We start from the raw sequence: 27,018 nt of genomic DNA, 5'->3' as shown, positions 1-27,018 counted from the left end.
AGAGGTGGGGCTGGCAGGGGGGTGGAAGGTGGGACAGGTGGCAGTGGCTGGCAGGGCAGCAATAATGCTCCAGGTCACGGACCTGCTGCCTCTTGCTTTGTTAGTTCACACATTAAGAATGGCCATTTGGGCAAAGCACCAGTGCCCATTGAGTCATTCCTGGCATGAACCAGTCTCTTTAGGGAAGGAGGGGAGAAAATAATTAATAATTGCCCTCTGCTGTTCCAATTCTGGAGCCCAAGCGACATTATTTAGCTTCTGGTTGTTTCACTTCTGACTTCTTTACATGGATTTTGGCTGAAGAATTTTAGCTATGAAGAAAGATTGGATTGGCAGGGGTTGTTTTGTTTGGAACAGAGGAGGCTGAGGGGAGACTTGATTGAGGTGTATAAAATTATGAGGAGCCCAGATAAAGTGGATGGGAAGGACCTATTTCTCCTAGCAAATGTCAATAACTAGGGGGCAAAGATTTAAAGTAATTGGTAGAAGGATTAGAGGGAGTTGAGGAGAACTTTTTTCACCCAGAGTGTTGTGGGGGTCTGGAACTCACTGCCAGAAATGGTGGTTGAGGCAGAAATGTTCAATACATTTAAAAAGTACTTGGATATGCACTTGAAGTGCCGTAACCTACAAGGCTACGGACCAAGAGTTGGAAAGTGGGATTAGGCTGGATAGCTCTTTTTCGGCCAGCACAGACACGATGGGTCAAATAGCTTCTATGATTCTATGATTCAGGACAAAATTCTAATTGATCAGGAGTTAAGTTAGTCCGGCATAAAAAACAGAGCAAAATCATTAAAAATCTCAACTGGTTGAATTAGTGCAGAGCTGATTCTGCGTATCAGCAATTTAAGTTATGGAGAACAGTGAAGAGAAAGGGAAGTAGAATTTAAGGTGACCTAATTGACGTTCTCAAATTTTGAAGGCAATGGACAAAGTTGATCTCCGTAAGTTGTTCACTGTGTTAAAGTACACCAGGAACACAAATTAAATGTTAGAAAGTTAGGAGAACCTTATCATAAAGCAATAATAGGTTTGTAGAAAAAGGTACCAGGGAAAACTGAGGCAGACAGTATAAATAAGCTCATGAAGCATTTAGATAGAGAAAAGAGGGTAAAGGATTTAGTGAGAAGATGAGTGCGTGGGGTTGAGGTCTATTGAAAAAGGATGGGTTTGCTGGATCTAATGGCCCTTGCCTGTTTAAAAATTTTTTTTTTATTTGCAATAAAGGAGTTGAGCTAAGTGAACTTATTGATAATAAAATCAGACCTGTTATCATCAGAGACAGGTCAAACCATCTTTCATGGTTTAAAAGTTGTAAAACAATTACAAAACTATTTGAACTTACATCACTTGCAATAATTGTAGAAGCTTTGGCAGCCTTTATTGATATAGCATCGGGTCTGAGGTCATAACCTTTCTTCTTGGATTGTTCCCAATCCAGTTTATACGCGTTCTACAAAGAGAAGACATTTGCTACCGATTATTCAGGAATTGAATCTTCATTTGCATTCAATGATAATCATTATTAAATGTCTCTTACATTACTGTACATAAATGCGTTGGCCTTGGCTTGTACGATATCCGGAGAATCTAATGTCACATGGACCTTATTTTTGTCTTTCTCCCAGGCCGCTGTATACAGACTCTGTGAAGTAAGAGGATAAGTATGAGTTTCTTTTAAAAATATTGTAAAAGCCCTGAAAAGAGAGACTACAGATTTAGTACTGATTTAGTAATGATCATTTTACTACAAAAGCTGCAAAGATATCCCTGTGGTTCTTAATTTCGATCTTAAAAATATCTAACTTACATTTTAAGCAAAGTGTGCAACTAAAAGCATGTAATTCCTTATTAAGCTCGAAATAAATATCATTTTGCCCCCTAACTTTATCCAGTGGGTCCCTCAGTCATTCAGAACAGGAAGATCCCAGGTTCCCAGTCTATCTTTTTAAAATGATTTCATGGTATGTAGGCATCGCTGCCAAGACCATCATTTATTGCCCATCCCTAATTTCCCTTGAGAAGATGGTGGTGAGTCGTCTCCTTGAACTGCAGCAGTCCCTGTGGTGAAGGTACTGCCATAGTGCTGTTAGGGAGGGAGTTACAGGATTTTGAACCAGCTACGATGAAAGAATGGTGATATATTTCCAAGTCAGGATAGTGTGTGACATGGAGGGGAACATGGAGGTGATGGTGTTCCCATGCACTTGCTGCCCTTGTCCTTCTAGGTGGTAGAGGTCGTGGGTTTGGGAGGTTCTGCCGAAGAAGCCTTGCCGAGTCGCTGCAGTGCATGGTGTAGATGGTACACACTGCAGCCACGCTGCGCCAGTGGTGGAGGGTGTGAATGTTTAAGGTGGTGGATCGATTGCCAATCAAGCGGGCTGCTTTTTTCTGGATGGTCTCGAGCTTCTTGAGTGCTGTTGGAGCTGCACTCATCCAGGCAAGTGGGGAGTATTTCATCACACTCCTGACTTTTGCCTTGTAGATGTAGGAAAGGCTTTGTGACATCAGGAGTTGAGTGCAGAATACACTCTTGCTCTTATAGCAACAGTATTTATGTGCCAGCCATGGCTCAGTGGGTAGCATTCTCTGCTCTGAGTCAGTCAACAACTGAGTGAGTTGATCTCAGTCATGGCAGTGTTATGAGTGGTACAATCGGCCTGAGTGCCTCTGGGCTAGGAAGGGAAAGAAAGATAAGAGTTCCCACTCCTGATCGCTATCCAATAATCTCTGCTAGAAGACAAGATTGGTCTCAGCTGGGATGTTCCCCCCCACCCCACCACCCCCCATCCCCCCACACGCACACACCCCTTGAATTGAATAGCGTGATGACGCTCACTGACTAGATTCATACCATTTTAAGGACACCCTCAAAGCCTCCTTGATAAAGTGCAACATCCCCACTGGCACCTGGGAATCCCTGGTCCAAGACCGCCCTAAGTGGAGGAAGAGCATCCGGGAGGGCGCTGAGCACCTCGAGTCTCGTCGCCGAGAGCATGCGGAAACCAAGCACAGACAGCGGAAGGAGCGTGTGGCAAACCAGACTCCCCACCCACCCTTTCCTTCAACCACTGTCTGCTCCACCTATGACAGAGACTGTAATTCCCGCATTGGACTGTTCAGTCACCTGAGAAATCATTTTTAGAGTGGAAGCAAGTCTTCCTCGATTCCGAGGGACTGCCTATGGTGATGATGAGATCCATACATAACTAATGGGAACTTGGGTGAGGTATATCACATTCTTGTGAAACTATACACAAATGAGGAGTTAACACCATCAGGAGAGATGGGGAGAATATTGATGAGGTCAAAAAAGGGGTAGACAGATCACCATCACACTCAAATATTCCTGTTGTTAACACCTACCTTCTTCATTGCTTGTGTATTAGCCATAGCCAGAACCATGTCAACAGAGTCGGTCAAACTTGAGAACTTGAAGGCGTTCGGATGCTTCCGGTAATTCTTATCACTCACAATCTCTGTTGCTTTCTTCGCCTTCTCAACATCCAATGAACCAATGGGACTCCAGCCAATCCCCTTCAGCCACTGCAGGTCCGCCTTATAATTGTTCTAGCAATTCAAAGACAACAACACTTGAATCTTTGCAATTTTATACATGTTGCTTAAAACTAATCCAAATAATGTCACTAGAATTGCAAGGCAAAATTATATTTAAAGATTGATTTTAACCTGCATATATCTTATCTATTAATCACTATACACAGTGATTGATCATATATTATGATAGGTGTTGAGTCTATACCACTGAAGAGTTCGTAAAGCAATATTTATTCTACCTTTTGAAATGTAGTTCTCACAGTTTTGATCAGTAACTAATATAACATCGAATGAAAAATAAATACACAATTATTTGGAGATTTAATTGCCATGTACAGTTAAATAAGTTTATAACTCATTTTTTTTTAGTATTTCTTACAAATAATGCACAAAAAATCATGTATAAATGATATTGATGTAGATTTATTGGTTGCATTAGTTGCTCTGTAATGCTTGTGGGGTATTAAAGTCAATTAGTAATTTAGGACCCCATTTAATGGCGATAATAGATTATAGATAGCTGTAGATATAGCTAGATTTTACCACAAGTTATATGTATTTTATAGAAAAATAATTACTCTGGTTCCCGAAAATGCAGTGAAACTCTAAATAGATTATTTTTGGTGGATTTACTATAGGTTCAATATTAGCATCCTCATGGCCTGCGGGAGAAAGTCAGGAGTGGGGGGGCTTAAAAATGTAAAATCAGGGAACACCACGAATGTGCCTGCGGTTGGGTAGTGTGCCGTGCATGTGTCCCGTCTTGGAGGGGTGCTGTGCATGAAGTATGGGGTCATGAAGTAAATTTAACTGTTGCCGGCCGGCTTTCCCAGGGCTCAGGAAACCTGGCAGCGAAGTGGAGATGGGAGCAGCCGGCTGCAGAAGGTGAATGCTTTTTAGGGCACTGCTTGTAGGCCAGAAGGAGCAGGAGAGCTCCCCCGCGGCCCATCAAGCAAACCTTTGGCATCCCTTCTGCCAATTGCCCATTGCGGCCTCTCCTCACTTCCGTGATCTCATCCCCCACCCCTTCTGATCCCAGCCCTCCTGTCTCACGATCGGCCGAAACCTCTCACCAAACCCCATTCTCTTCTATAATAAAAACAGAAAATGCTGGAAATCTCAGCAGGTCAGACAGCATCTGTGGAGAGAAACAAAGTTAATGTTCTCTTCTGATTGCTGGGAACCGTTCCCGATGGTTCCCGGCTGCAGCCTCCTGCCGTAGGACTGCGCCTGGGCATGGCCAAGGTGGCCATTAACCGGTCCAGGCAGCGGGCGGTCAAGGGGGCCTTCCGCTAGAGGTGAACGCCAGAGGGACTGGAGTGTATCATCACCCCTGGCAACCAAATTTTAATTTGATTTGTTTAACGTCCAAAGTTTAATTTGTGAATTTGTCGGTTTTATTGCCCCCTTTTAAGGAAAGGCACTTGATTTATAGTTTTACTTAAAATAGTTGCAGCCTCCTGCTGTTTGTTTTGCCAGCCTGTCAATCTGCCCAGGTGCTGGCCAGGGAATGGAAAAAATGAATGATAATGAGGTCATAGAAACATAGAAAGTAGGTGCAGGAGTAGACCAGTCGGCCCTTTGAGCCTGCACCACCATTCAATATGATCATGGCTGATCATGCAACTTCAGTACCCCATTCCTGCTTTCTCTCCATACCCCTTGATCCCTTTAGGGCCACATCTAACTCCCTTTTGAATATATCTAATGAACTGGCCTCAACAACTTTCTGTGGTAGAGAATTCCACAGGTTCACAATTCTCCAAATGAAGAAGTTTCTCCTCATCTCAGTCCTAAATGGCTCACCCCTTATCCTTAGGCTGTGACTCCTGGTTCTGGACTTCCCCAACATCGGGAACATTCTTTCTGCATCAAATCTGTCCAATCCCGTAAGAATTTTATATGTTTCTATGAGATCCCCTCTCATTCTTCTAAATTCCAGTGAAGATAAGCCTATTCGATCCAGGCTTTCTTCACATGTCAGTCCTGCCATCCCGGGAATCAGTCTGGTGAACCTTCGCTGCACTCCCTCAATAGCAGGAATGTCCTTCCTCAGATTAGGAGACCAAAACTGCACACAATACTCAAGGTGTGGTCTTACCAAGGCCCTGTACAACTGCAGTAAGACCTCCCTGCTCCTATACTCAAATCCCCTCACTATGAAGGCCGGCATGCCATTTGCTTTCTTTACTGCCTGCTGTACTTGCATGCCTACCTTCAATGACTGATGTACCATGACACCCAGATCTCGTTGCACCTCCCCTTTTCCTAATCTGTCACTATTCAGATAATAAGCTGCCTTCCTGTTTTTGCCACCAAAGTGGATAACCTCACATTTATCTACATTATACTGCATCTGCCATGCATTTGCCGATTCACCTAACCTGTCCAAGTCACCCTGCAGCCTCCTAGCATCCTCCTCGCAGCTCACACTGCCACCCAGCTTAGTGTCATCTGCAAATTTGGAGATATTACATTCAATTCCTTTGTCTAAATCATTAATGTCTATTGTAAATAGCTGGAGTCCCAGCACTGAACCTTGCAGCACCCCACTAGTCACTGCCTGCCATTCTGAAAAGGACCCGTTTATTCCCACTCTTTGCTTCCTGTCTGCCAACCAGTTCTCTATCCACGTCAATACATTACCCCCAATCCTGCCATTAAGATCGGCGTCCCTGAGATTTTCTGGTCCCTCTCTACCATGCTCCCTCCCCGTTAATATCAGGGTTTCTACACTGCACTCAATAGCCAATATTGGAACATTGCAATGGTAAAATGAAGCTTAGTTTGAATCTCCAATAGCCATTTCCATTAATAAGTAAAACGAGTTGCCAGCAGAGGAACTCAGTTCGGAATTCTGAAACAGCTTCAACAGAAAAATTGGTCTTACGTCACTCTGTATCTCCATCATCTTTCTGGAAAGTTGCAGGTTCATGGCATCCGGCAGATATGTGAACTGGCGGAATTCTTGCTTGTAGTTGGCATTGGTGGCCACCTCCTGGGACTTCTTGGCAGCCACAACGCTGAACATGTCCATCGGCATGTGATACTTGGTCTTGCTTTGTTCATAGTCCTTTTTATATTCACGCTCAGACTGCAACTTGGCTACACGCATGCAATGGACCAGCTTCGGGTCATCCTGCACGTTGCGGAAACCAATGTGCCTCCCTCTAGCCTTCTCATAAGCACGCTTATATTTGTACTGTAAGAAAGTAAAGGTTAAAACAATTACAGTTGTATGTTAAAACAACATGTTCCAAACTATATCCAATCTCAAGGTACTGAATCAGGAAGGAAAAATGTATTGTGCAACATTTTCCCTCCATTGTTGAATACAAAACAGTCCTGAGATTTATTTTTGTCCTACTTCAAAAATACTGTAAATTCTCAACGGCGCAATTGTGAAGAAGATGCAAGTTGAACAGTGCGTAATGCAGCTTGGATGATTAGTTTCCAAACTCTGCTCAGAAAGCTAAATGAATAATGGCCCAGAAATTCCTCTCGAGGACTTCCCGCGGACAAAGCACTGTTGAATAGAAATAAAATGCGCACTTACCTTAAGCTGCTGCGCCTGCTTGAGATCCCGGTCCGGAGGCCTCTCGTGACTGTGCGTCGCGGCGCGTTTACGTCGGGACGTCCGCAGGAGTCACGTGGGCGTGGACGCCCAATCACAGGTAAGTGTTTTTCTCATTCATAGTAATAGGAGATTCGATGAATCTCCTATTACTATGAATGAGAAAAACCCCAAAACGCACAAACACTACATAAAACATTTAAAAAATACCTCATATAATACACTAATAGAAATTAAAGTTGTTATAAATGTTTTTTAAAGTACTGAACCGAGGTGTTCCACAAAGTGGTCACCCAATCTGCGTTTGGTCTCCCCAATGCAGAGGACACCGCTTCGATAGTTAAGCTGGTTCAGACAGTGAAAAGCAAAGTTCAGGTACAATCCGCAAAGTTTGCTGATTTAGTTGATCTCAACCAGGGTAGCAGTGAAGGTGTTACAATTGGCCTCAGAACCCAGGTTTCAGGATGGGTTGGCCAATGTTCCTGCAATTAGTACCATTGAATTATGCAGAACAGAAAGAGGCCATTCAGCCCATCGTGCCTACTGATGACTGTACCATCACCCTTGCTGGTGAGATGCATGTGTGGGTAAACCGGTAAGGACACGATCAGGCTCAGTGGTGATGACCACCACTGTTAAATAGCCTGCTGAAATAATTCACACATGGTCAAGTGGTGCAAGAGAGCAGACCGTTTTGGGAGAGGAGAAAACTGGCACAAAATAAGACAAAGGGAAGTAATAGACTTCTGTGGCTGCTGTCACAACACTTACATCGCTGGCAATGGCAGTTGAGGCTTTGGCGGCTTTGATTGAGATGGCATCAGCACGGAGATCATATCCCTTCTTCTTTGCATCTTCCATGCTTTGCTTGTACATTTTCTATAAAGGAAGATAATATGAATTGAAATTATTCTATTTGTCCACACAGTATGAATTAAAATAGTCGAGACAAAGAAAGATGTGCAGAGCAGTGATACTTGCAATGTGTTTTTTTTTTACATTCTGGTACCACATAGAACTAAAATTACTCCAATATAAGTCATGCATTACTGCAAATCTTTGAGTGCAATTTCATAAAATCATAGAAACTTACAGCACAGAAGGAGGCCATTCGGCCCATCGTGCCTGTGCTGGCTCTTTGGAAGAGCTGTCATGTTTAATCCCACATTCCTGGTTTTTGTCCGTAACTCTGTAAGTTGCTCATCCTCCAGTACCTGTCCAACTCCCTTTCAAAATTATTGATGGACCCAGCTTCCACCATCTTTTCAGATAGAACGTTCCAGGTCCCGAGTGAAAAAATTGTCCTCCATCTCCTCTCTAGATCTTTTGCCAATGATTTTAAATCTATGAGCTCTGTTTATTGACCAACTCACCAGGGGGAATAATTTTTCTAGATCTACACCAGCAAAACCTCTCATCATCTTTGAAAACCTCTATTAGGTCATCTCATAACCTTTCCTGTTCCAAGGAGAAGAGTTCTCACTTTTCCAACCTCTCCCCATAACTGAAATCCCTCATCCCTGGTACCACCCTGGTAAACCTCCTCTGTACCCTTTCCAGGGCCTTTTCATCTTTTCTGAAATGTGGCGGCAGAATTGTCCAAAATACTCTAGCTGAGGCCCAGCCAGTGATTTATAAAGTACTAGCATGATCTCTTTGCTTTTATAGACTATGGGGGAGAAATTCGGTTTCACCCCGTTTTGGGCTCTAGAACTTTAAAGGTTGAAATTCGGTCCCGCTATTTTTGAGGCGGTGTCACCGTTTGAAAGGAGATTTTACCACCAGGTGGCAGTTGCCGCCATTAAAAATTCAGTTTTCCCGTCTGAAAAGGGGATTGCAGCGTTAAATCAGGTGTTGCGCGCTACTCTGGAGGCAGTAAGCGGCAGTCAGTGGGCGGCAAGTGAGGCGGCAAAAGTGAATTTGGCAAGACCAGCGCCAAAGAAGTGTGCACGTGCACTGACGTCAGGATTTCAATGACAGTAGTTGGCGAGTCGGCAAATCTTTGCGCCCTTGAAAAAGCAGAACCGAATTTCCCATCAGGTGGTACCACCGCCTAATGGTGCCGCCCAGCCGTCCAAGCCCCGTTGCCGCCTCTCCCAGGCGGTATCAGCTGGCAGTAGCAACCAAACTTTGACCCCTAAAAGTTGAAAAAGTAGCGCCAGGCGCTAATCATTCTTACCTCCTGCGATATTCAGCTTTAGCGCTCCAAGAGGAAAGTGGAGTACTAAATCAAGCGCTAACCACTTAGGGTGCTAAAGTCCAAAGCGGGGCGGTAACGGCAAAGCGCTAAACAATGTCGAGTGCATTGGTAACTCTTTCATCACAAAACTGCTTCCCTCACTTAAAGGCAAGGGCCAATGATGCTGCACTAGCTAGTTGTCGGCAGTTCTGTTTTTCAAGGTGACTGCCATTACAGCCTCAAACACTCTCACAAAGTGGAGGGCTTGGACATCTTGCACCAATTTAACATTAAAAACTTTGCGCAGGCACCAGACTGGTGCAATAATAAAGGTTGAGCTCGCTGAAAACCAATCCCTTTGATTACCGCTCTCGAAATGGCCAGCTGAGTTCACAATGCCTCGTCTTGCTAGCGTTGTCAGCACGAGGCGATACAGCAGGAGGCGAGAGTCAATTTTCAATCCGGGGCAATAACGCAATAACGGGGCACTGCACACTTTACAATGTCACAATCTGCGAGGTGCTAGAGGCCCAGGCGCCTGCGCTAAGCTGGCACTGAAGTTCGCAGGCATCGCTGCATTCACCACACCCGGTCGCTAACCCTTTAGCCAGGTGCTAACGGGAGGCGCTAACATGCCGAATTTCTAGCCCTTGGCCTCTATTTGAAATCCCAAGTAATCCATATGATTTTTTTAACCACCTTATCAACTTGCCCTGCCACCTTTAAGGATTTGTGTACAAGGACACAGAGGTTCATCTTTTGAAGACTGACAAATAACTCAATCCAGACTATCACAAAAAATAATTATATCATAGAACAAAAAATGTCGGACAGGTACAGGACAGTAACTGAATTTCTGGCCCCTGGTAACATTACAAAAGGATTGAGCTTCCCTCTCAACAACAACAACTTATATTGATATAGCACCTTTACCGTAGTAAAACTTCCCAAGGAGTATTATCAAACTAAATTTGACACTGAGCCACATAAGGAGGAAAGAGAGGTAGAGAGGCAGAGAGGTTTAGGGAAGGAATTCCAGAGCTTACAGCCTTGGCAGCTGAAGTCATGGCCACCAATGGTGGAGCAATTAAAATCAGGGATGCTCAAGAGGCCAGAATGAGAGGAGCGCAGATATCTTGGAGGATTGAGGGATTGGAGGAGATTACAGAGATAGGGAGAGGCGAGGCCATGGAAAGATTTGAAAACAAGGATGAGAATTTTAAAATCAAGGCTTTGATTAACTGGGAGCCAATGTAGGTCAGCGAGCACAGGGGTGATGGGAAACGGGGCTTGGTGCGAGTTAGGACACAGGCAGCAGAGTTTTGGTTGACTTTAAGTTTATCAGAATCTCCATATCTAATTATTGCCTCATATTTCATGCTCAGCTAATTGTGTATAGCAACTGTATAGAACATGTCAATGTTGTTAGTCATTGTATTTGTATATTTTATTTCAAACTGGAGGAATGTTTTTTTCTCTCTCCAGAGGATAGGGGTGATGATCCTGGAGGTATTTTTCTTCCTTGCTGGAATCTGAATCCAGGCAATGAAATAGTTGCTTTATCCTCTGTAGCTAGTAGAGCTTCACATTATTGGCCTGCAGTTTGAATTTTCTGCTGTCATTGTTTGATTTCAAACTGGTTCCTTGAAACAGAGCTGAGGATTGATTCTTGTGTGCCCTGATAGTTATATTATTGCTGAGTGTTCTAGTATGTGTGTGTGTGTATGTGTGTGTGTGTGTGTGTGAGAGGGAGTTGTTAATATTAAGTACTTCCATTAGCTGCCGTCCTACAGAACGGTTTGCCTGTGTTTCTCATTGGATCCATATTATTGCATCCCCCTTAGTTCCCTGAATTGGGACTAGATTTCTTTGGTAAATCGCAATTTCTATTTAAATGTAGCCAACATATCCTACAAAGGAAAGGAATTCAGACCGATCCATTCCACTTACCTGGCTCATGTTGTACTGGTTGGCTTTAGCTAGAGTAATTTCTGGTGTGTCCGGCATCACATGGATCTGAATCTTGTCCTTTTCCCAGGCTTCCTTGTACATGTGCTACAGGGTAATAGATTTTGATTAATAATGGATTCTCTCAATCATATAACTGTATAAAGGATCATCACAACCAATGCTTTTTAACAGCAGGTCTTCTTACCATATTCATGATTTGGGCATTAGCCTTTGCCAATTCCATAGGCATGGAGTCAGTGTCAATGGTAAATGTGAACTTCTCTGGAGGTTGACGGTATTTTTTCTCACAAAGGATATTTGAAGCCCGCTTGTTCTTTTCTTCCTCCAGTGAGCCAATGGGAACCCAGCCCATTCCTTTCATAAAGCCAGTGAATTCTGACTTGTATAGATTCTGCAATAACAGAGAGAAAGGTTTGACAGCCACATGCTGATATAGGAAAGCTATTTTCAAACTTTAGAGGAAGTGCAATGAAGGTTCACCAGACTGATTCCTGGGATGGGGGATTGGTCCTTTGAGGAGAAGTTAAGTAGACTAGGCCTATATTCCCTAGGGTTTAGAAGAATGAGAGGTGATCTCATTGAAATGTATAAAATTCTTAAAGGGCTTGACAGGGTAGTGCTGGAAGGATGTTTTCCCTGGCTGGGAGGGGTCACATTCTCAGAATAAAGGGTTGGCCATTTAGGACAGAGATGAGGAAAAATTTCTTCACTCAAAGTGTTGTAAATCTTTGGGATTCTCTACCTCAGAAGGCTGTGGATGCTCAGTCGTAGAGTATATTCAAGACAGAGATCGATCGATATTTGAATACTAAGGGAACCAAGGGATATGGTGATAGAGCGGGAAGGTGGAGTTGTGGTAGAAGATCAGCCATGATCTTATTGAATAGCGGAGCAAGCTCGAAGGCCTAAATGGCCTACTCCTGCTCCTATTTCTTATGTTCTTATTTAGATACACCTGCTGCATCAATTAGTAATACTGTACCAACCAATAGAGCTTAAAGTTTGTCTATAATAGGATGCATTATTTTACCATTTCTTTATTTGCAGGAAGATTTGAAAATGAAAGAAAAATTAAAAACTGGAAGGCCAATAATCCTGCAAACGATTTGTGTAGGGCTTTTCTTTAAGAATTTTTGTTTTCCATATCTAGCGGGAGCAGAGATCTCGGCCAATTACCCCTCCCTAACTCAAGGACACCGAAATAAAAGGGACTTGCATTTTTACAATGCCTTGAATGGCCATGGGATGTCGCAAAGTGCTTCATAGCCAATGGATTCATTTTGAAGTGTAGTCACTAGTGCTATATAAGCAAATGTGACAGCAAATTTGAAAACAGCATTAACATGAATGACCAGGTAATCTGTTATGGTGGTGTTGTTTGTGAGATAAATGTTCCTCGGGACACTGGGAGAACTCGCTGCTCTTCTTTGAATAATTCCATGGGATCATTGCCATCCACTCAAACAGGCAGACAGGACCTCAACTTAACATCTCTTTAGTCATTTTTAGTAATGTTGATTGAGGCATAAATGTTACCTAGGCCATGGCCCAGAGAGTAGCACTCTTGCCTCTGAATCAAAGGTTGTGGGTTCAAGTCCCACTCCAGAGAATTGAGCACAAAAATCTAGGCTGACACTCCAGTGCAGTGCTGAGGGAGTGCTGCATTGTCGGATGTGCGGCCTTTCGGATGAAACATTAAACTGGGGCCTGGTCTGCTCTCTCAGGTGGACATAAAAGATCCCATGGTACTATTTCAAAGAAGCACAGGGGAGTTATCTCTGGTGTCTTGGCCAATATTTATCCGTCAATGAACATCACTAAAATCAGATTATCTCATCATTATCACATTGTTGTTTGTGGGACCTCGCTGTGAGCAAATTAACTGCACGTTTCCTACCTTACAACAGTGATTACACTTCAAAAGTACTTCATTGGCTGTGAAGTGCTTTGGGACATCCTGAGATTGTGAAAGGCTCGATATGAATCTTGTCTTTCGTGCTTTTTTCGAGGACATCAGGAAAACTCCCTATTTTCCTTCAAATAATACAATGGGATCTTACATCCAATTTTCAAAGGCAGAGGGTGCCTTTGTCTACCAACTCATCATAAAGACTACACTACTATTTCTTACATTACAACAGTGGCTACTCATCAACAAAACGTACTTAATTGCTTGTAAAGTGCTTTGGGACATTCTAAGGTAATCAAAGGCGATATATAAATGCAAATCTTTCTGCCCTTTGCTTTACTAATTTAGTACTGCACTGAAGTGTCTACCTATATTATGTGCTCAAGGCCTGGGGCGGACTTGAACCCATAACCTTCTGACTCAGAGGCAAGAGTATAACCACTGAGTTGAAAACCCTCAGACCAGCTGGTGAACCCAAATCTCTATTTCGCAGCTACTCACTGCCTTGACCAGCTGAGTAATTGGGGAAGCTGGACAGGCCTGATACATATATGCTAATATATTCATTGCCCTAGTGACAGAGTAATTCATACTTCTGCATTTTTAAATTTGATACATAGTGTACAATTACTGCAGTTAATAAATGCCCAATACATGCACTAGAGAGGGTACAGAGGAGATTTACGAGGATGTTGCCTGAACTGGAGAATTTTAGCTATGAGGAAAGATTGGATAGGCTGTGTTTGTTTTCTTTGGAACAGAGGAGGCTGAGGGGAGACTTTAGTGAGGTGTATAAAATTATGAGGGGCCAAGATAGAGTGGATAGGAAGGGCCTATTTCCCTCAGCAGAGTAGTCAACAGCCAGGGGGCATAGATTTAAAGTAATTGGTGGGAGGTTTAGAGGAAATTTGAGGGGCAATCATTTCACCCAGGGGTGGGGGTCTGGAACTCACTGCCTGGAAGGGTGGTAGAGGCAGAAACCCTCACCACATTAAAAAAGTACTTGGATATGCACTTAAAGTGCTGTAACCTACAGGGCTACGCACCAAGAGCTGGAAAGTGGGATTAGGCTGGCTAGCTCTTTGTCGGCCAGCGTGGATACAATGGCCCCAAGTTTCCACATGATTTGCTCCTGATTTTTAGGAGCAACTGGTGTAGAATGGAATATCTTAGAAATCGGAATTCTCGCCATTTAGTTTGCTCCAGCTCTAGCCAGTTAGAACAGTTTCATTTTGGAACAGAATTTTTTTTTCAAAAGGGGGCGTGTCCGGCCACTTATGCCTAATTTCAAAGTTTCGTCAGTGAAAACTTACTCCAAACTAACTTAGAATGGAGTAAGTGAAGATTTTTGTACGCTCGAAAAAACCGTGTCTACACTTTAGAAAATCAGGCGTAGGTTACAAATCAGGCGTAGGGAATGGGCGGGGGGGTTTAAAGGGAAGTTTACAAGCATTAAACACTTCAGTTTTACAAATAAAGAGCCATCATCAATAATAAATGATAAATACATCAATAAATCAATCAAAAAAATTAATAAGAAATAATTTTTTAAAAAATCAATAAATAAAACATTTTCTACTTATCGACTGCAGCACCGGGAGCCCTCCAACAGCGTGCTGGGATGCCCCCCCGCAGTGTGTCTCTGTCAGTGTCTCTATCTCTCTGTCTGTCTGTGTGTCTCTCATTCTCATTCTCTGTCTGGTCAGTGTCTGTGAGGGGAGGGGGAGGAGGGGGGTAGAGGGAGAGAGGGGGGGAGCAGAGGGAGGGAAGGGAGAGAAGGGGATAAAGGGGAGAAGGGGGAGAAAGGAGATGGGGGGAAAGGAGATGGGGGGAAAGGAGATGGGGGGAAAGGAGATGGGGGAGGAGATGGAGGGGGAAGGAGATGGGGGGGGAAGGAGATGGGGGGGGAAAGGAGAAGGGGGGGGAAAGGAGAAGGGGGAGGGAGGCTGAACGGGCCGGGCCCGAGACTTCGGGCAGGGCCCATCCCCAGCACCAGATTTACAGGTAGGTGGCGTTGGGTCTGATCGGGGGGGTGGTGGGAGGGAGGTCGGTTCGGTTCGGTTCGGGTCGTGGGGAGGGAGAGAGAGGGAGGTCAGGTCGGGGGGAGGGAGGTCCGGTCGGATCCAGTCCGGAGGGGGGGGGGGGGGAAGCGGGAGTCGGGTCGGATCCAGTCCGGGGGGGGGGGGAAGCGGGAGTCGGGTCGGGTCCGGAGACGGGGGGGGGGGGGGGGGGTGGGGGGATGGGAAGCGGGAGTTGGGTCGGGTCCGGGGGCGGGGGGAAGCAGGAGTCGGGTCGGGTCCGGTCTGGAGGCGGAGGGCGGGAAGCGGGAGTCGAGTCGGGTCGGGAGGAAACAGGAGCCGGCTGTGGGAGGAGCCTTATTCACGAAGCCCCAGTGAGGCCATTCGGCCAGGGCTAGGGTCTGCGTGCTTCGGCCCCTCCCACACAGTTCGGTGCCTGGAGCTACTGCACTTGCGCGCCCACTGTAGCGCGCATGTGCAGAGGTCCCGGCACTGTTTTCAGCGCAGGGACCTGGCTCCGCCCCCTACAGCTCCTGCTGCGCCGTGCCGAGGGCCAGAGGACCTGCAGGGAGGTGGAGAATCTGGAGGTTTTTTTGAGGCGCACTTTGTGGCGCGATAAACGGGCGTCCAGGTCGGGACTGCGCCGTTCTAGGCGCGGCTCGAAACTTGGGCCCTATGTGACAAAATGGCCTTCTTCCATGTTGCAAATTTCTATGATGATTCTATGATTTGATTTTAATGACTTACATCACTCTGTATGTTCATCATGTTCCTGGCCAGTTCCAAGCTCATTGCGTCAGGAGGGACTACGTAACGATGGATGAGGTGCTTGTAGTTGATGTTACTGGCCACTGCCTGAGACTCCTTAGCAGCTGTAATACTGACCATGTCCAGCGGTGCGTTGTACTTAGTCTTGAACTTTTCATAGTCCTTCTTGTACTCGCGATCTGACTGCATTTTTGCAACGTTCATGAAATGGACGAGCTTGGGGTCATCCTGAAGGCTGCGGAAGCCAATGTGTTTTCCCTTTTCCTTTTCATAGGCTAGTTTGTATTTGTACTGACATAAAACACAGGATTGGTATTAATTGAGGCAGCTCATACATTGAATTTAGTACACAATACACGCCAAATTTATTGTTACATTTAATTCATATCAACGTCACTGCTTCTTTGTATTCTTTTCATGCTGGACTAATACTGTTGTTCTTATGAGAGATTAATACAGTGGCAATATTGATTTCTAAGGTGTGTGAATCATAGGGGGGTCACTACCTCAGTGATCAGCTTCGTCTTGCGTTGTGGACCAAAGGACAGTTTTCCAGATGAGTGTTCCTCACGCATCGGTGCACACATCAGGAAACAGTGGCACTCTACTACAGCGCTCCCATCCATTAAAATGAAAAATAACGGATGGAAAAACGTGGACTGCATACCCACGGTATGGGCAGCAGGCAGAGAGTGAGACTCGCCAGCCAGTCACAGGAATTTGGAAAATTCACGATAACATCTCTAATCTGCTTGAGTTTTCTCATTTATCATTGTCTGATCAAGCAAGCACACAGCCCCATACACAAACTTTCAATTCTGCCACTCCTAATGGTAACACCAAAGAAACACAACAGAAACATCCATACAAACCAAATAGCAGACAAAAGTGTAATGACTACATTTTCAGGTTAGAACTCAATCATATGCAATATCTAAAAACATTTTTTCAATGCAAGTGGTGGTAGCTCACGCTTAGTAATGATGCAACTTCAAAAGAAGACCAAGTTAACCCAGCAAATGCCATATCCCATATTATCGGTCATCCTGTGTACAATACACAAAATACTATCTGCTGCGTTTAAACATTTACAAGGGGTTAATAACTATACTGAAAATCAGGTCTCCTAAGGAGTAATTGTGTAACAGATCTGGTAAGATACGGGGATAAAAAACTCACATCACTGGCTATGTCCCTTGTGGCCTTTGCAGCCTTTATTGAAATGGCATCGGGCATCAGGTGATAGCCTTTCTTCTTTGAATTCTCCCAGCCGGATCTGTATAATTTCTAAAAGGGGAAAGAACAGAGAGGTAAGAAGTTAATGCCACCATTTAACTCATTCTCTGACGACTATTGGAATTGTATGAACCTGCTCCCCTATCGCGCTTTATCATGAAGGACTTGTTAAAACCTTCAACAGGTTGTGTGTGGAAAAAGTGCTTCCTAATTTCACTCCTAAATGGCTTAGCACTAATTTTAAGATTATGCCCTCTTGTTCTTGATTTCCTCACCAGAGAAAATCGTTTCTCTATATCTACCCTAGACAATCCCTTTGCCATTTTAAACACCTAGGTGGAGAAATTCAGCATGTTAGCGCCCCTAGTTAGCGCCTGGCGGGGACGCTAATGGGCGCTCAGTCAGTCGTGCCTTGGCGGGGCGAATCCCGCATTACATGGCAAATTCGCTGGCCCCATAGCGCCGGCGATAACAGTTAGCGCCTCGGCACCGTTCGCCATGCAGATCGTGACGTCAGCGAACATGCCACGCTCGCTGGTCGCCCGATCTGCAAACTTCAGTCGCATCCCCCCTTACCGCCTCACGCTGACAGCTCCAGGGAGCGGAGGCGTGAACCAGCCGGCTGGTGGCTGGCGGCTGGCGACTGAAAGGATGCAACCCAGCTGTTAAGGAACCTCCGTTCCAAAGGTCAGTTATGAGTGGCAGAGAGCACAGGATGGATCTGCAGCCAAATAAAGGCTGCTTAGTCCCCGGAGTGTCGCGGGCCGTCAGAGGCCTTTGCAATTCATCCCACAGCATATCGCCATTCTGCACTCACCGAATCATTGGGGGCTGGTGTGTAGACTCCACTGACCCTCCCCTTTAATGGCTGGAAGGCGTCTTCGCCAATGCTCACTCCTGATTACACAACACCTCATATTCGTTCCTGCTTGGAGCCTAACCCCACTCACCTATGCCATTAGCGCCTGATTTAGCGCTCCCCTGCATTGTTGGAACTATAAGACTGAACTTAGCAGGCAGTGAGATTGATTAACGGCTGGCACTAAACGTCCAACTTCTCAAAATTTAAAGCCTCAACTGGGGTGATACCGAATTTCTAGCCCTGAGCCTAGATCACCCCTCAATCTTCTAAACTCAAGGAAATACAAGCCATGTTTATGCAACCTGTCCTCGTAATTCATACTGTTATACCCAGATATCATTCTAGTGATTCTGCACTGTACCCCTTCCAAGGCCAATATATCTTTCCTGAGATTCAGTCCCCAAATTGGAGCACAGTACTCCAGATGGAGTCTGACCAAGTCTTTGTACACTTTCTCACTTTTGAATTCCATCCCTTGAGATAAAGGCCAGCATTCTATTAGCCTTTTTGATTACTTTTTGTACCTGTACACTAGTTTTTAGTGATTTGTGTACATGAGCACCTAAATCCCATTACTGCTGCACAGCTCCCAGTCTCTCACCATTAAGAAAATATTCTGAGTTGTCTTTTACAGATCCAAATGGATGGCCACAAACTTGCCCACGTTAGACTATATGATTTTCCCACTCATGTACTGGCTGGATTTTCATGGGGGAAGGCGGGTTGGCGGGGGGAGGGGGGGAGGGCTCCAATGCGGGCGGGAAACCAGGGAGAACGGCAGGGCCTGATTTGCATGTGAAGCCTCTGTTTCCCACCCGCAGCCAGCCAGATGGAGAGGCTGGTAGTCGGCGGGCAGGTAGGCACTAGGCCGCACAGAGGAGGGAGGGAGGGATCGGGTGGGGGCCGGGGCCAGGCTTTGGAGGATCGGGGAGGAGAAGGAGGAGGATTGGGGTCGACGAGGGGCCGGGGTGAGGGGAGGAGGGTTTAAAAGAATGTTTGGGGTGGTGGAGGGAAGAGACGATCGGGGCCGGCCAGCGGAGAATTGTGGCCGGCCTGAGGATCATCAGTGGGGCTGGGGTGGTCTGGGAAGGTGATTGGAGGCCTCATGAGGGGGTTTCCAATTGAAATGGGTGGTACAGGCAGGGACCTTAGCAATAGGATTCATTAACAATCGTAGTTCGATCACAAACACAGCCGAAGCCATAGGTCATTTTCATTTTCACCACATTACGCTCGCGACTTACCTCACTCATATTAATCTGGTTGCTCTTGGACAGCACAATTTCTGGTGTGTCTGGCATAATGTGGAGCTTGTTCTTATCTTTATCCCATGCTTCGGTGTACAATTTCTGTCAAAAAATCTAAGAATTAGTCCCACCATATCAAAAGAAAAAGCAACAGAAAAAGTCTGAGTGAGAAGTAAAAGCATTCATCTTGAAGCCTTCTATCTAACAAAAGGCACAACAGTTCATGGAGCAATTAGTGGCTGAGCTTGGTCATTCCCAGCATCCTTTTCAGTGTATGGTAGAGCATAACTCCACTGCCCCAGTTAGCTCCCTAGGCAAGTTGCAATCTCAACCCAGTAGGTCGGTGGGCTGGGGTTCTGCACAGAGCCGAGGTACTCCTCCCAAAATCGGGAGCACATTCAGGTTTATTCACACATCTCCCAGTCACTGGCATAACAACAGCATTGTCAGGGGCCTTGAAGGAGACCAGCTGCCGCCCGGGGTCATTATGTGAAATATCTGAAGAACAATCTCTAATTCCCCCCGCCCCCCCACCCCACCCCCTCCCGCCATACCACCTTCACCCCCACCCTGCCATGAGTGGTCCAGTGGATAAAGCCAACTTCCGGCGTAGCATTAAGCCATGTAGACCAATAGGCTGTGAGTGCTATTCCCTGTATCAGGCAGGGTTGCAGTTGGAGCTGTACAGTTGGCTTAAATATCTAGGGCTGGATTTTTGGTCTTCTGCCGCTGCTGTTAGTGCCCCGCAGGGGCTGCAATAGTGGCGGGTAGCTTTTCCAGCGCCCCCTCGGGACATTCAATGCCGGTTTCGAGGGGGCATGGGGCATTACCGCCGAGACGAGGCTAGCCAGTGTGCAACACCACTGGTTGCGACACCGGCTCGATTTCTGGCTGTAGCCCGATCTGTAGCGCTCCGTAGAGTGCCCTGGTGGGAATGCCTGTGGAAGCTGATGTTCCAAGCTGTAGCGGCTGCAGTAAGGTAAGTAATGCCGACCTCAGGTAAGTGTGATTGTTTATTGTTAGCAATTTATGTTGTGGTGGCATGAGCTATGTATTGGTAATATTTTTGGTGTTGTTTGTCAGGTTTTTTGTTCCTCTCCCCGAGGCCTCTTCGGGAGCTCCGAGGCTGGCTCTTCAGCTCGGGATTTTCAGTTGCTCAGCCGGCCTAGCGCCCTGAAAGAGCCTTGCAAGCCTCCCTTAGTGCTCCACTCCAAACTCCGGGCCCAGCTGATGAATTTTGCGGTGGCAGATATAATCTATTTGCCGGCGTAAAATTTACCGCTCCGCCCGGGACGACACTGCAATAGAGGTGTGAGCGAATTTCTTCCCCCTAGTGATAGGAAGGGTAACAAATCTGCCAGAGTTACTGCTGCTGATTGCTATTTAGTACGCTGAGTTCGGAACACTTGGACACTGGGTGAGAACAGCAGGGAGGCTTGGCTGTGGTGTACCTGAGGAGCGAGAGAGAGTCGGGCAGAAAACTGAGGATAGACGACATAAAAAATGAATGTCTGATGCTTTCGTTTGTCCCATAATGCTTACCTTGTTCATTATCTGTGCATTATTCTTGGCCAAAACAATTTCAAGAGAATCAGGGATGCTTGTGAATGCTAGTGTGTCAGGAGCTTGACGATATTTCCTCTCACTCGCTATCTCTGTTGCTTTCTTTGCCTTCTCCACGTCCAAGGAGCCAATAGGAACCCAGCCAAGGCCTTTAAACCAGGAATTATAATCCAATTTGTAATTGTTCTGCAGGGAGACATTGAAAAGAGTCATTTTGAGTTAAATAGTAAAAGCACGCAGATTTAACGGATTCTTTTATTTGCATTTTGAAATATACCTCTTGTAATCTGCACAAAAATCAGGAGCCCGAATTTAGATAGACCTAAGTTCCGCCCACTTACCGTCGAAAGGACCGCTAAGATCCTGCCAGTACTTTGGGCGGAGGTTTGGTGAAAATAATGGGGAAAAAATTGCCCAGCGACAAAAATGGACGGTACACGGCGATTCGGGACGGCAGCGGGAGGATAGCGAGGGAGGGGGCAACGCAAAAAATAAAAAAATCTTCAACAAATAAAAAACAAAACATGACAAAACCTTCAGAGGACCCTTTCAAACAAAATCGCTGGAAAAGAAATAAGCAAAAACATATCATTAACCTTTTCTTGCAAGTCTCCACACCTACCGTTCAGGTAAAACCTGGTGGCAGCGGCGGTCTTTTCTCCGACAGGGGCGGAGGACCGCTCAGAGGAATTTCGGGCGGGAGCAGGCAGGAGGACTTTTTTCGGCGTTGCACGCCGGTGCACACCAGCGAACTCTCCCCAGCGGTCTTTTCAAACCGCCGCCATGAGGGCCTCACCAAACTCGCAGGGAGAGGAGAGCGCCGAAAAAACAGGGAGACTGCCAAGAAAACTCGGTGGCAGCCGGTGGTAGGCTGACAAAATTTGGACCCTTAATATATTAAAACTGACCGAGCGGTGAACTATTTGCTACATTAAACCGGCTTTTAGACTAGCGTCTCATCAACGTTTAAAGTACGAGAGGATTTGATAAAAGTATAGAACAAAATGCATATCAAAAATGCACCTCTGAAAATGTTATTTCTCCCAAACCTGAAGCTAGAATCCCATACAAACAGAACATATAACCAGCAGATTATTTCAGACTACTAACCAGACAGCGATGTGTTTGCCAGACTCCGTTCTGAGGAAATAGGAGCATTGTGCAAGGAAACACAAAAAAGAGGTAGGGACAATAAAATACTGTGAGAAATGTCTTATGAAGAAAGGTTGAGCAGGTTGGGCCTGTACTCATTGGAGTTTAGAAGAATGAGGGGTGATCTTATTGAAATGTATAAGATTCTGAGGGGGCTTGACCAGGTAGATGCAGAGAGGATGTTTCCCCTAGTGAGGGAATCTAAAACTAGGGGCCATAGTTTCAGAATAAGGGGTCGCCCATTTAGAATGGAAATGAGGCGGAATTTTTTCTCTCAGAGGGTCGTGAATCTTTGGAATTCTCTACCCCAGAGAGCTTTGGAGGTTGGGTTCTTGAATATTGTTAAGGTGGAAATAGACAGATTTTTGAATACTAAGGGAGTCAAGGGTTATGGGGAGCAGGCAGGGAAGTAGAGTTGAGGCCAAGATCAGATCAGCCATGGTCTTATTGAATGGCGGAGCAGGCTCGAGGGGCCAAATGGCCTACTCCTGCTCCTATTTTGTATATCTTTGTGTTCTTATGAAATGAGCAGGCAGAAACATTCCATTCCGGCACATTCAGCTCAGTGTGACTTCCACCACTCAGTCACCCCTTTTCTCGAGATTACAGGCAGAAGTAACGTTTCAGAAAAAAAATCTTTCGGGGTTGAGTTTATGTTGTTGACATTTTCCAGCATCATTAGTATAGAATCATAGAATCATACAGCATAGAAGGGCGCCATTTGGCCTGCCGTGCTGTGCCGATTATTTGAAAAATCTATCCAATTAGTCCCACTCCACTTCTCTTTTCCCCCATAGCCCTGCACATTTTTCCTTGTCAAGTATATATCCAATTCCTTTTGAAAGTTTCTATTGAATCTGCTTCCACAATTCAGGCTGTGCATTCCAGATCATAATAACTCACTGCATAAAAAAGTCTCTCCTCATCCCCCCTCTGGTTCTTTTGTTAATTAGCTTAAACCTGTGTCCTCTGGTTAGCAACCCTCCTGCCAGTGGAAACAATTTCTCCTTACTTACTCTATTAAAACCCTTCATAATTTTGAACACCTCTATTAAATCTCTCCTTAACCTTCTCTGCTCTAAGGAGAACAATCCCAGCTATCCAAGTCTCTCCACATAACTGAAGACCCTCATCCCTGGTATAATTCTGGTAAATCCCCTCCACATCCTCTCCCAGGCCTTGACATCCTTAATAAAGTACTTAATAGAGGAGACAAAGGGAACAGTGTTTTGGTTTCATCCTAGAAGAGACACAGCTATGGATTTCACTGATTTATCTCGGCTTCATTTCATGTGTTAAAATGAGATTCCTTACGTCACTCTGTATGTCCATCATGTTCCTGGACAGTACCACGCTCATGGTGTCTGGCAGACACGTGTAGTTGTGGATCATCTGCCTGTAGTTGATGTTGCTGGCCACTTCCTGGGACTTCTTGGCAGCAGTAATATTGAACATGTCCACTGGTGTGTGATACTTGGTCTTGCTCTTTTCGTAGTCTTTTTTGTATTCACGGTCAGACTGAATCTTGGCTACGTGCATGTAATGGACCAGCTTAGGGTCGTCCTGCAGGCTGCGGAAGCCAACGTGTTTGCCCCTTGCCTTTTCATAGGCCTGTTTGTATCTGTACTGTAATGATAATGTTTGCAGGAGAAAGTTAATACCACAAAGTACAACTGTGCCAATGTTAGAAGTGTTTAGTACATAATAGGGAATGTTGTATTGTATGCTAATTAAAATCATGGGGGCGGAAAATTGAATGGAACAGCGCCACCCGTCAGCATCGGAGAGGGGCGCTAATGAGGCGCTAAGCGCTTACTGCCAGAGCGCTGCGCTGTCAGCGCCTCCCGAGAACTTGATTGGAGGGTTAACGGCGATGCTACCGGTTAGCGCTGCGCACTCTTAGCGTCACCCACTTGGTGATGTCAATGCTCATGCAACACCCCAGTAGCGCCATGGTTGGGAACTTCAATGGGTTCGCCTGCCTTACCGCCTGCCGTTTATCGCGCTAGAAAAAGCAGGCACCCCAGAAGCTCCCAGGGCGATACTGAAACGGATCATCGGATGAGTGGTCGGAAGGTGAGATTTGTTTTCATTTACTTGCACTTCATTTAGCTTTGTTTCACTTTGTCCGATGTTTAAAAATGTTCCACTCACTACCCTTGCATTTATTTTTACTCTTCAGGTGGTCCAGCTGACCTCCCCTTTGAGCGTTACTTTGCCGGTAGTATAGTGCCAGAAATTCAGTTGTTCTACTGGCTTAGTGCCCTAAGAGAAGTGTGGAATGCTTCCCCTAGTGCTCCACTCCATTCTTAGGGCGCTAAAAATCAATATCGTTACCGCCGGCACTAAATAGCGCCTGGCGCAATGATTAGCGCCCAGGCGATGTTCGCACCTCAAAATGGTCGATAATCAATTTTTCCCCCATTCTTTTTCTTAATTATAGACTTTCTTCATTGAAAAGAAAGCACAAGTAATCACATTTCTTTCTGTGTAAATTAAGTTGTGTTTCAGACGAGTTCTATATTATGATTTTTGTTCACTCACTTTCACACTGCACCATGTAAACAGCATAGTGCATGTTCTACACTATGAAAATAATTTATGACAAGCATTTGCAATAAAAGTTGAACTGAAATTAAAATAATTCATGGTACATTACAGCATAGAAACAGGCCATCCAACTGAAAGCTTTTCCCCAAATGAACCCCTTAGACTAAACCCACTCTATTGCTATCGCCCCACAATCTTTAATATTTCTGTTTTTTGAAGCAATTATCTGGCTTTATTTGAAAAGAATTTATTGATTTTTCAACAACAGCTTATGGCAGAGAATTTGAAATTTTAATCATCTTCTATGCAAATTAATGCTTTCTTGTCTCCCTTTTCATTCTTTTTGTTTTTACTTTACATTTTTGTCCCTCGTTACCACCTTGCTCAACCATGGAAATAATCTATCGCTATTTATATCCTAAATGTATTTTCTCAAAATTAATTCTTGTCTGGTTATTCATCTCCTTGTTCTTTGTACCCAGTTACCTGGAAACAGGTGGGGCATAAAGAGAGAATAAAGGTCCATTTGCCTACGAGATAATTATGCCATTTTGTGAACCATGGCAGCTTTACCCTTTAACCCAATTTCCTGCCCTCTCTCCATATCCTCAGTAACCTTATTTCCCAAGTGAGTATCTTTCTCCCTTTTAAATACCTCGGTTGATTCTGCGTGGTGGTCTTTCTGAGCAATGCATTCCACATTTTCATAACCTTTTGCGTGAAGAAACACACTTTAGGTTTATTTTCTTAAGATTATGTCCCTTTATTTTGGACCCATATTAAAAGTCAGAGGGGTAGATTTCCATCTTTACCACCTGGGTATTAAACACTGTCTGGCCAAAGTGTAGGCGATTCCCAGATATTGTTTTAGACCCAAGCACTGAAAATGGAAATCAAAGAATTACATAGAATTTTACAGCACAGAAACAGACCATTCGGCCCAACAGGTCTATGCCGGTGTTTATGCTCCACACAAGCCTCCTCCCACCTTACTTCATCTCACTCTGTCAATATATCATTCTATTCCTTTCTCCCTCATTTACTTATTTAGATTCCCCTTAAATGCATCTATGCTATTCACCTCAACCGCTTCACTCTACCGCAGAGCATTTTCCTAGCAACTTGGTCAACTCCCTTCATCATTCTAAACAGCACAATGGGATCCCTTAAGCTTCATCTTTAGAGAATGTAACCCATTTAAAACCAGGCTCTCACTATAAAACCGTTGCTGTTCTCCCTCCAAGGCCAATATATCCTTCTTCAGGTGAAGTGCTGAAAACTAAACATAATATTCGAGTACCCTGTATAATTGCAGTATTAATTCCTTGCTTTTATTTGCTATGCCTCTTGTTAATGAAGCACAAGATCTTATTGGGCGTTTTGATTGCTTTTTACCCCTATGAGCTAACTTGTATTGCATTATAGACCCGGACACAAAATCCCCCTTCCCATATGATTAAGATTGTATACCCATCTGCCACTCTTACATCTAAAACTGTACTACCACATGTTGCATAAACTACCATCAACCCTCGCATATGTTTAATGTTTCCATGTCCTTTTGCAATTTTCTGTTTTCTGCTTCAGAATTTACTATGGTGCATTCTGCAAAATTGAGCATACTCTCCTCTATTCCCAATTCCAGATCATTTCCCCAGCATCAATCCTTGCAGAATGCAACAGCTAATCGAAGAGGTTCCCTTTTATCTCATATCTGCTTCCTGCCTTCCTATCCATGGCATTAGGTTACGTCCAATTCCATGCGCCTTAACTTTAGCTGGTGAGATGCCCTCTGAAAATCCATGTATAAGATACCGATTGATTATCTCTACCTACCATGTCAGTGACTCTAGCAAAAGATTCTATTGAGTGAATTAGATCTAAGTACCATAAAATTAATTTACTCACATCACTTGCAATGTTTCTTGAAGCTTTGGCTGCGAGAATTGGAATGGCATCTGCCCGCATATCATAACCTTTAGCTATAGTCTTGTTCCAGTCTTGCTTATAGCGTTGCTTAAAGAGAAAATGGGAAGAATAATTTTAGGATACATAGGGGATCCAATGTTGGAAGATTACGGTACATAAAAAATTATCAACTTAATAAACACAAACTCAAATGGCATTCACGTGGGATTCTTACCAGGTAATGCCCAAAATGGCAGTGCACCCTGAGTTTTAAACTGTACTAAATTCCAGTCTTGTTATCAAAACCAGATGAAATCAGAGCACAGCTGGATGAGCCGAAACTTGGAAATCCAGACCTGTTATGTATGTGTGGGACTTGCCACTAGGGGGCACACCTGTGGGAGACCTATGGGTCACCTGTGTACCCTGGAGCAAGCAGATTATAAAAGGCAGTCCACCATACTGCTGCCTCACTTTGGAGTTATATTAAAGAGACCAAGGTCACAATGGTTTGAGCTTC

The 27,018-nt window shown here is 44.8% G+C and overlaps 1 protein-coding gene across 18 annotated transcripts in view; it reads right to left on the bottom strand.

Annotated features, from left to right (window-relative positions):
- Positions 1-27,018, bottom strand: part of neb (nebulin) — a 330,990-nt gene that overhangs the window by 204,339 nt on the left and 99,633 nt on the right. For all 18 annotated transcript variants that reach the window (XM_070875301.1, XM_070875303.1, XM_070875304.1 and 15 more), the window contains 13 exons: positions 26,499-26,606; positions 23,355-23,666; positions 20,868-21,074; positions 19,323-19,427; positions 17,160-17,267; positions 15,960-16,271; positions 11,470-11,676; positions 11,265-11,369; positions 7,907-8,014; positions 6,452-6,763; positions 3,370-3,573; positions 1,544-1,648; positions 1,349-1,456 (listed from right to left, as the gene is read on the bottom strand). In XM_070875301.1, coding sequence (XP_070731402.1) covers positions 1,349-1,456; positions 1,544-1,648; positions 3,370-3,573; positions 6,452-6,763; positions 7,907-8,014; positions 11,265-11,369; positions 11,470-11,676; positions 15,960-16,271; positions 17,160-17,267; positions 19,323-19,427; positions 20,868-21,074; positions 23,355-23,666; positions 26,499-26,606 — 2,301 coding nt within the window. The remainder of the gene's footprint in view (positions 1-1,348; positions 1,457-1,543; positions 1,649-3,369; positions 3,574-6,451; positions 6,764-7,906; positions 8,015-11,264; positions 11,370-11,469; positions 11,677-15,959; positions 16,272-17,159; positions 17,268-19,322; positions 19,428-20,867; positions 21,075-23,354; positions 23,667-26,498; positions 26,607-27,018) is intronic.

The sequence above is a fragment of the Pristiophorus japonicus genome, chromosome 3 (assembly GCF_044704955.1).
Source record: "Pristiophorus japonicus isolate sPriJap1 chromosome 3, sPriJap1.hap1, whole genome shotgun sequence".
Lineage (NCBI taxonomy): Eukaryota > Metazoa > Chordata > Chondrichthyes > Pristiophoridae > Pristiophorus > Pristiophorus japonicus.
This window is presented reverse-complemented; position numbering and strand designations above follow the sequence as displayed.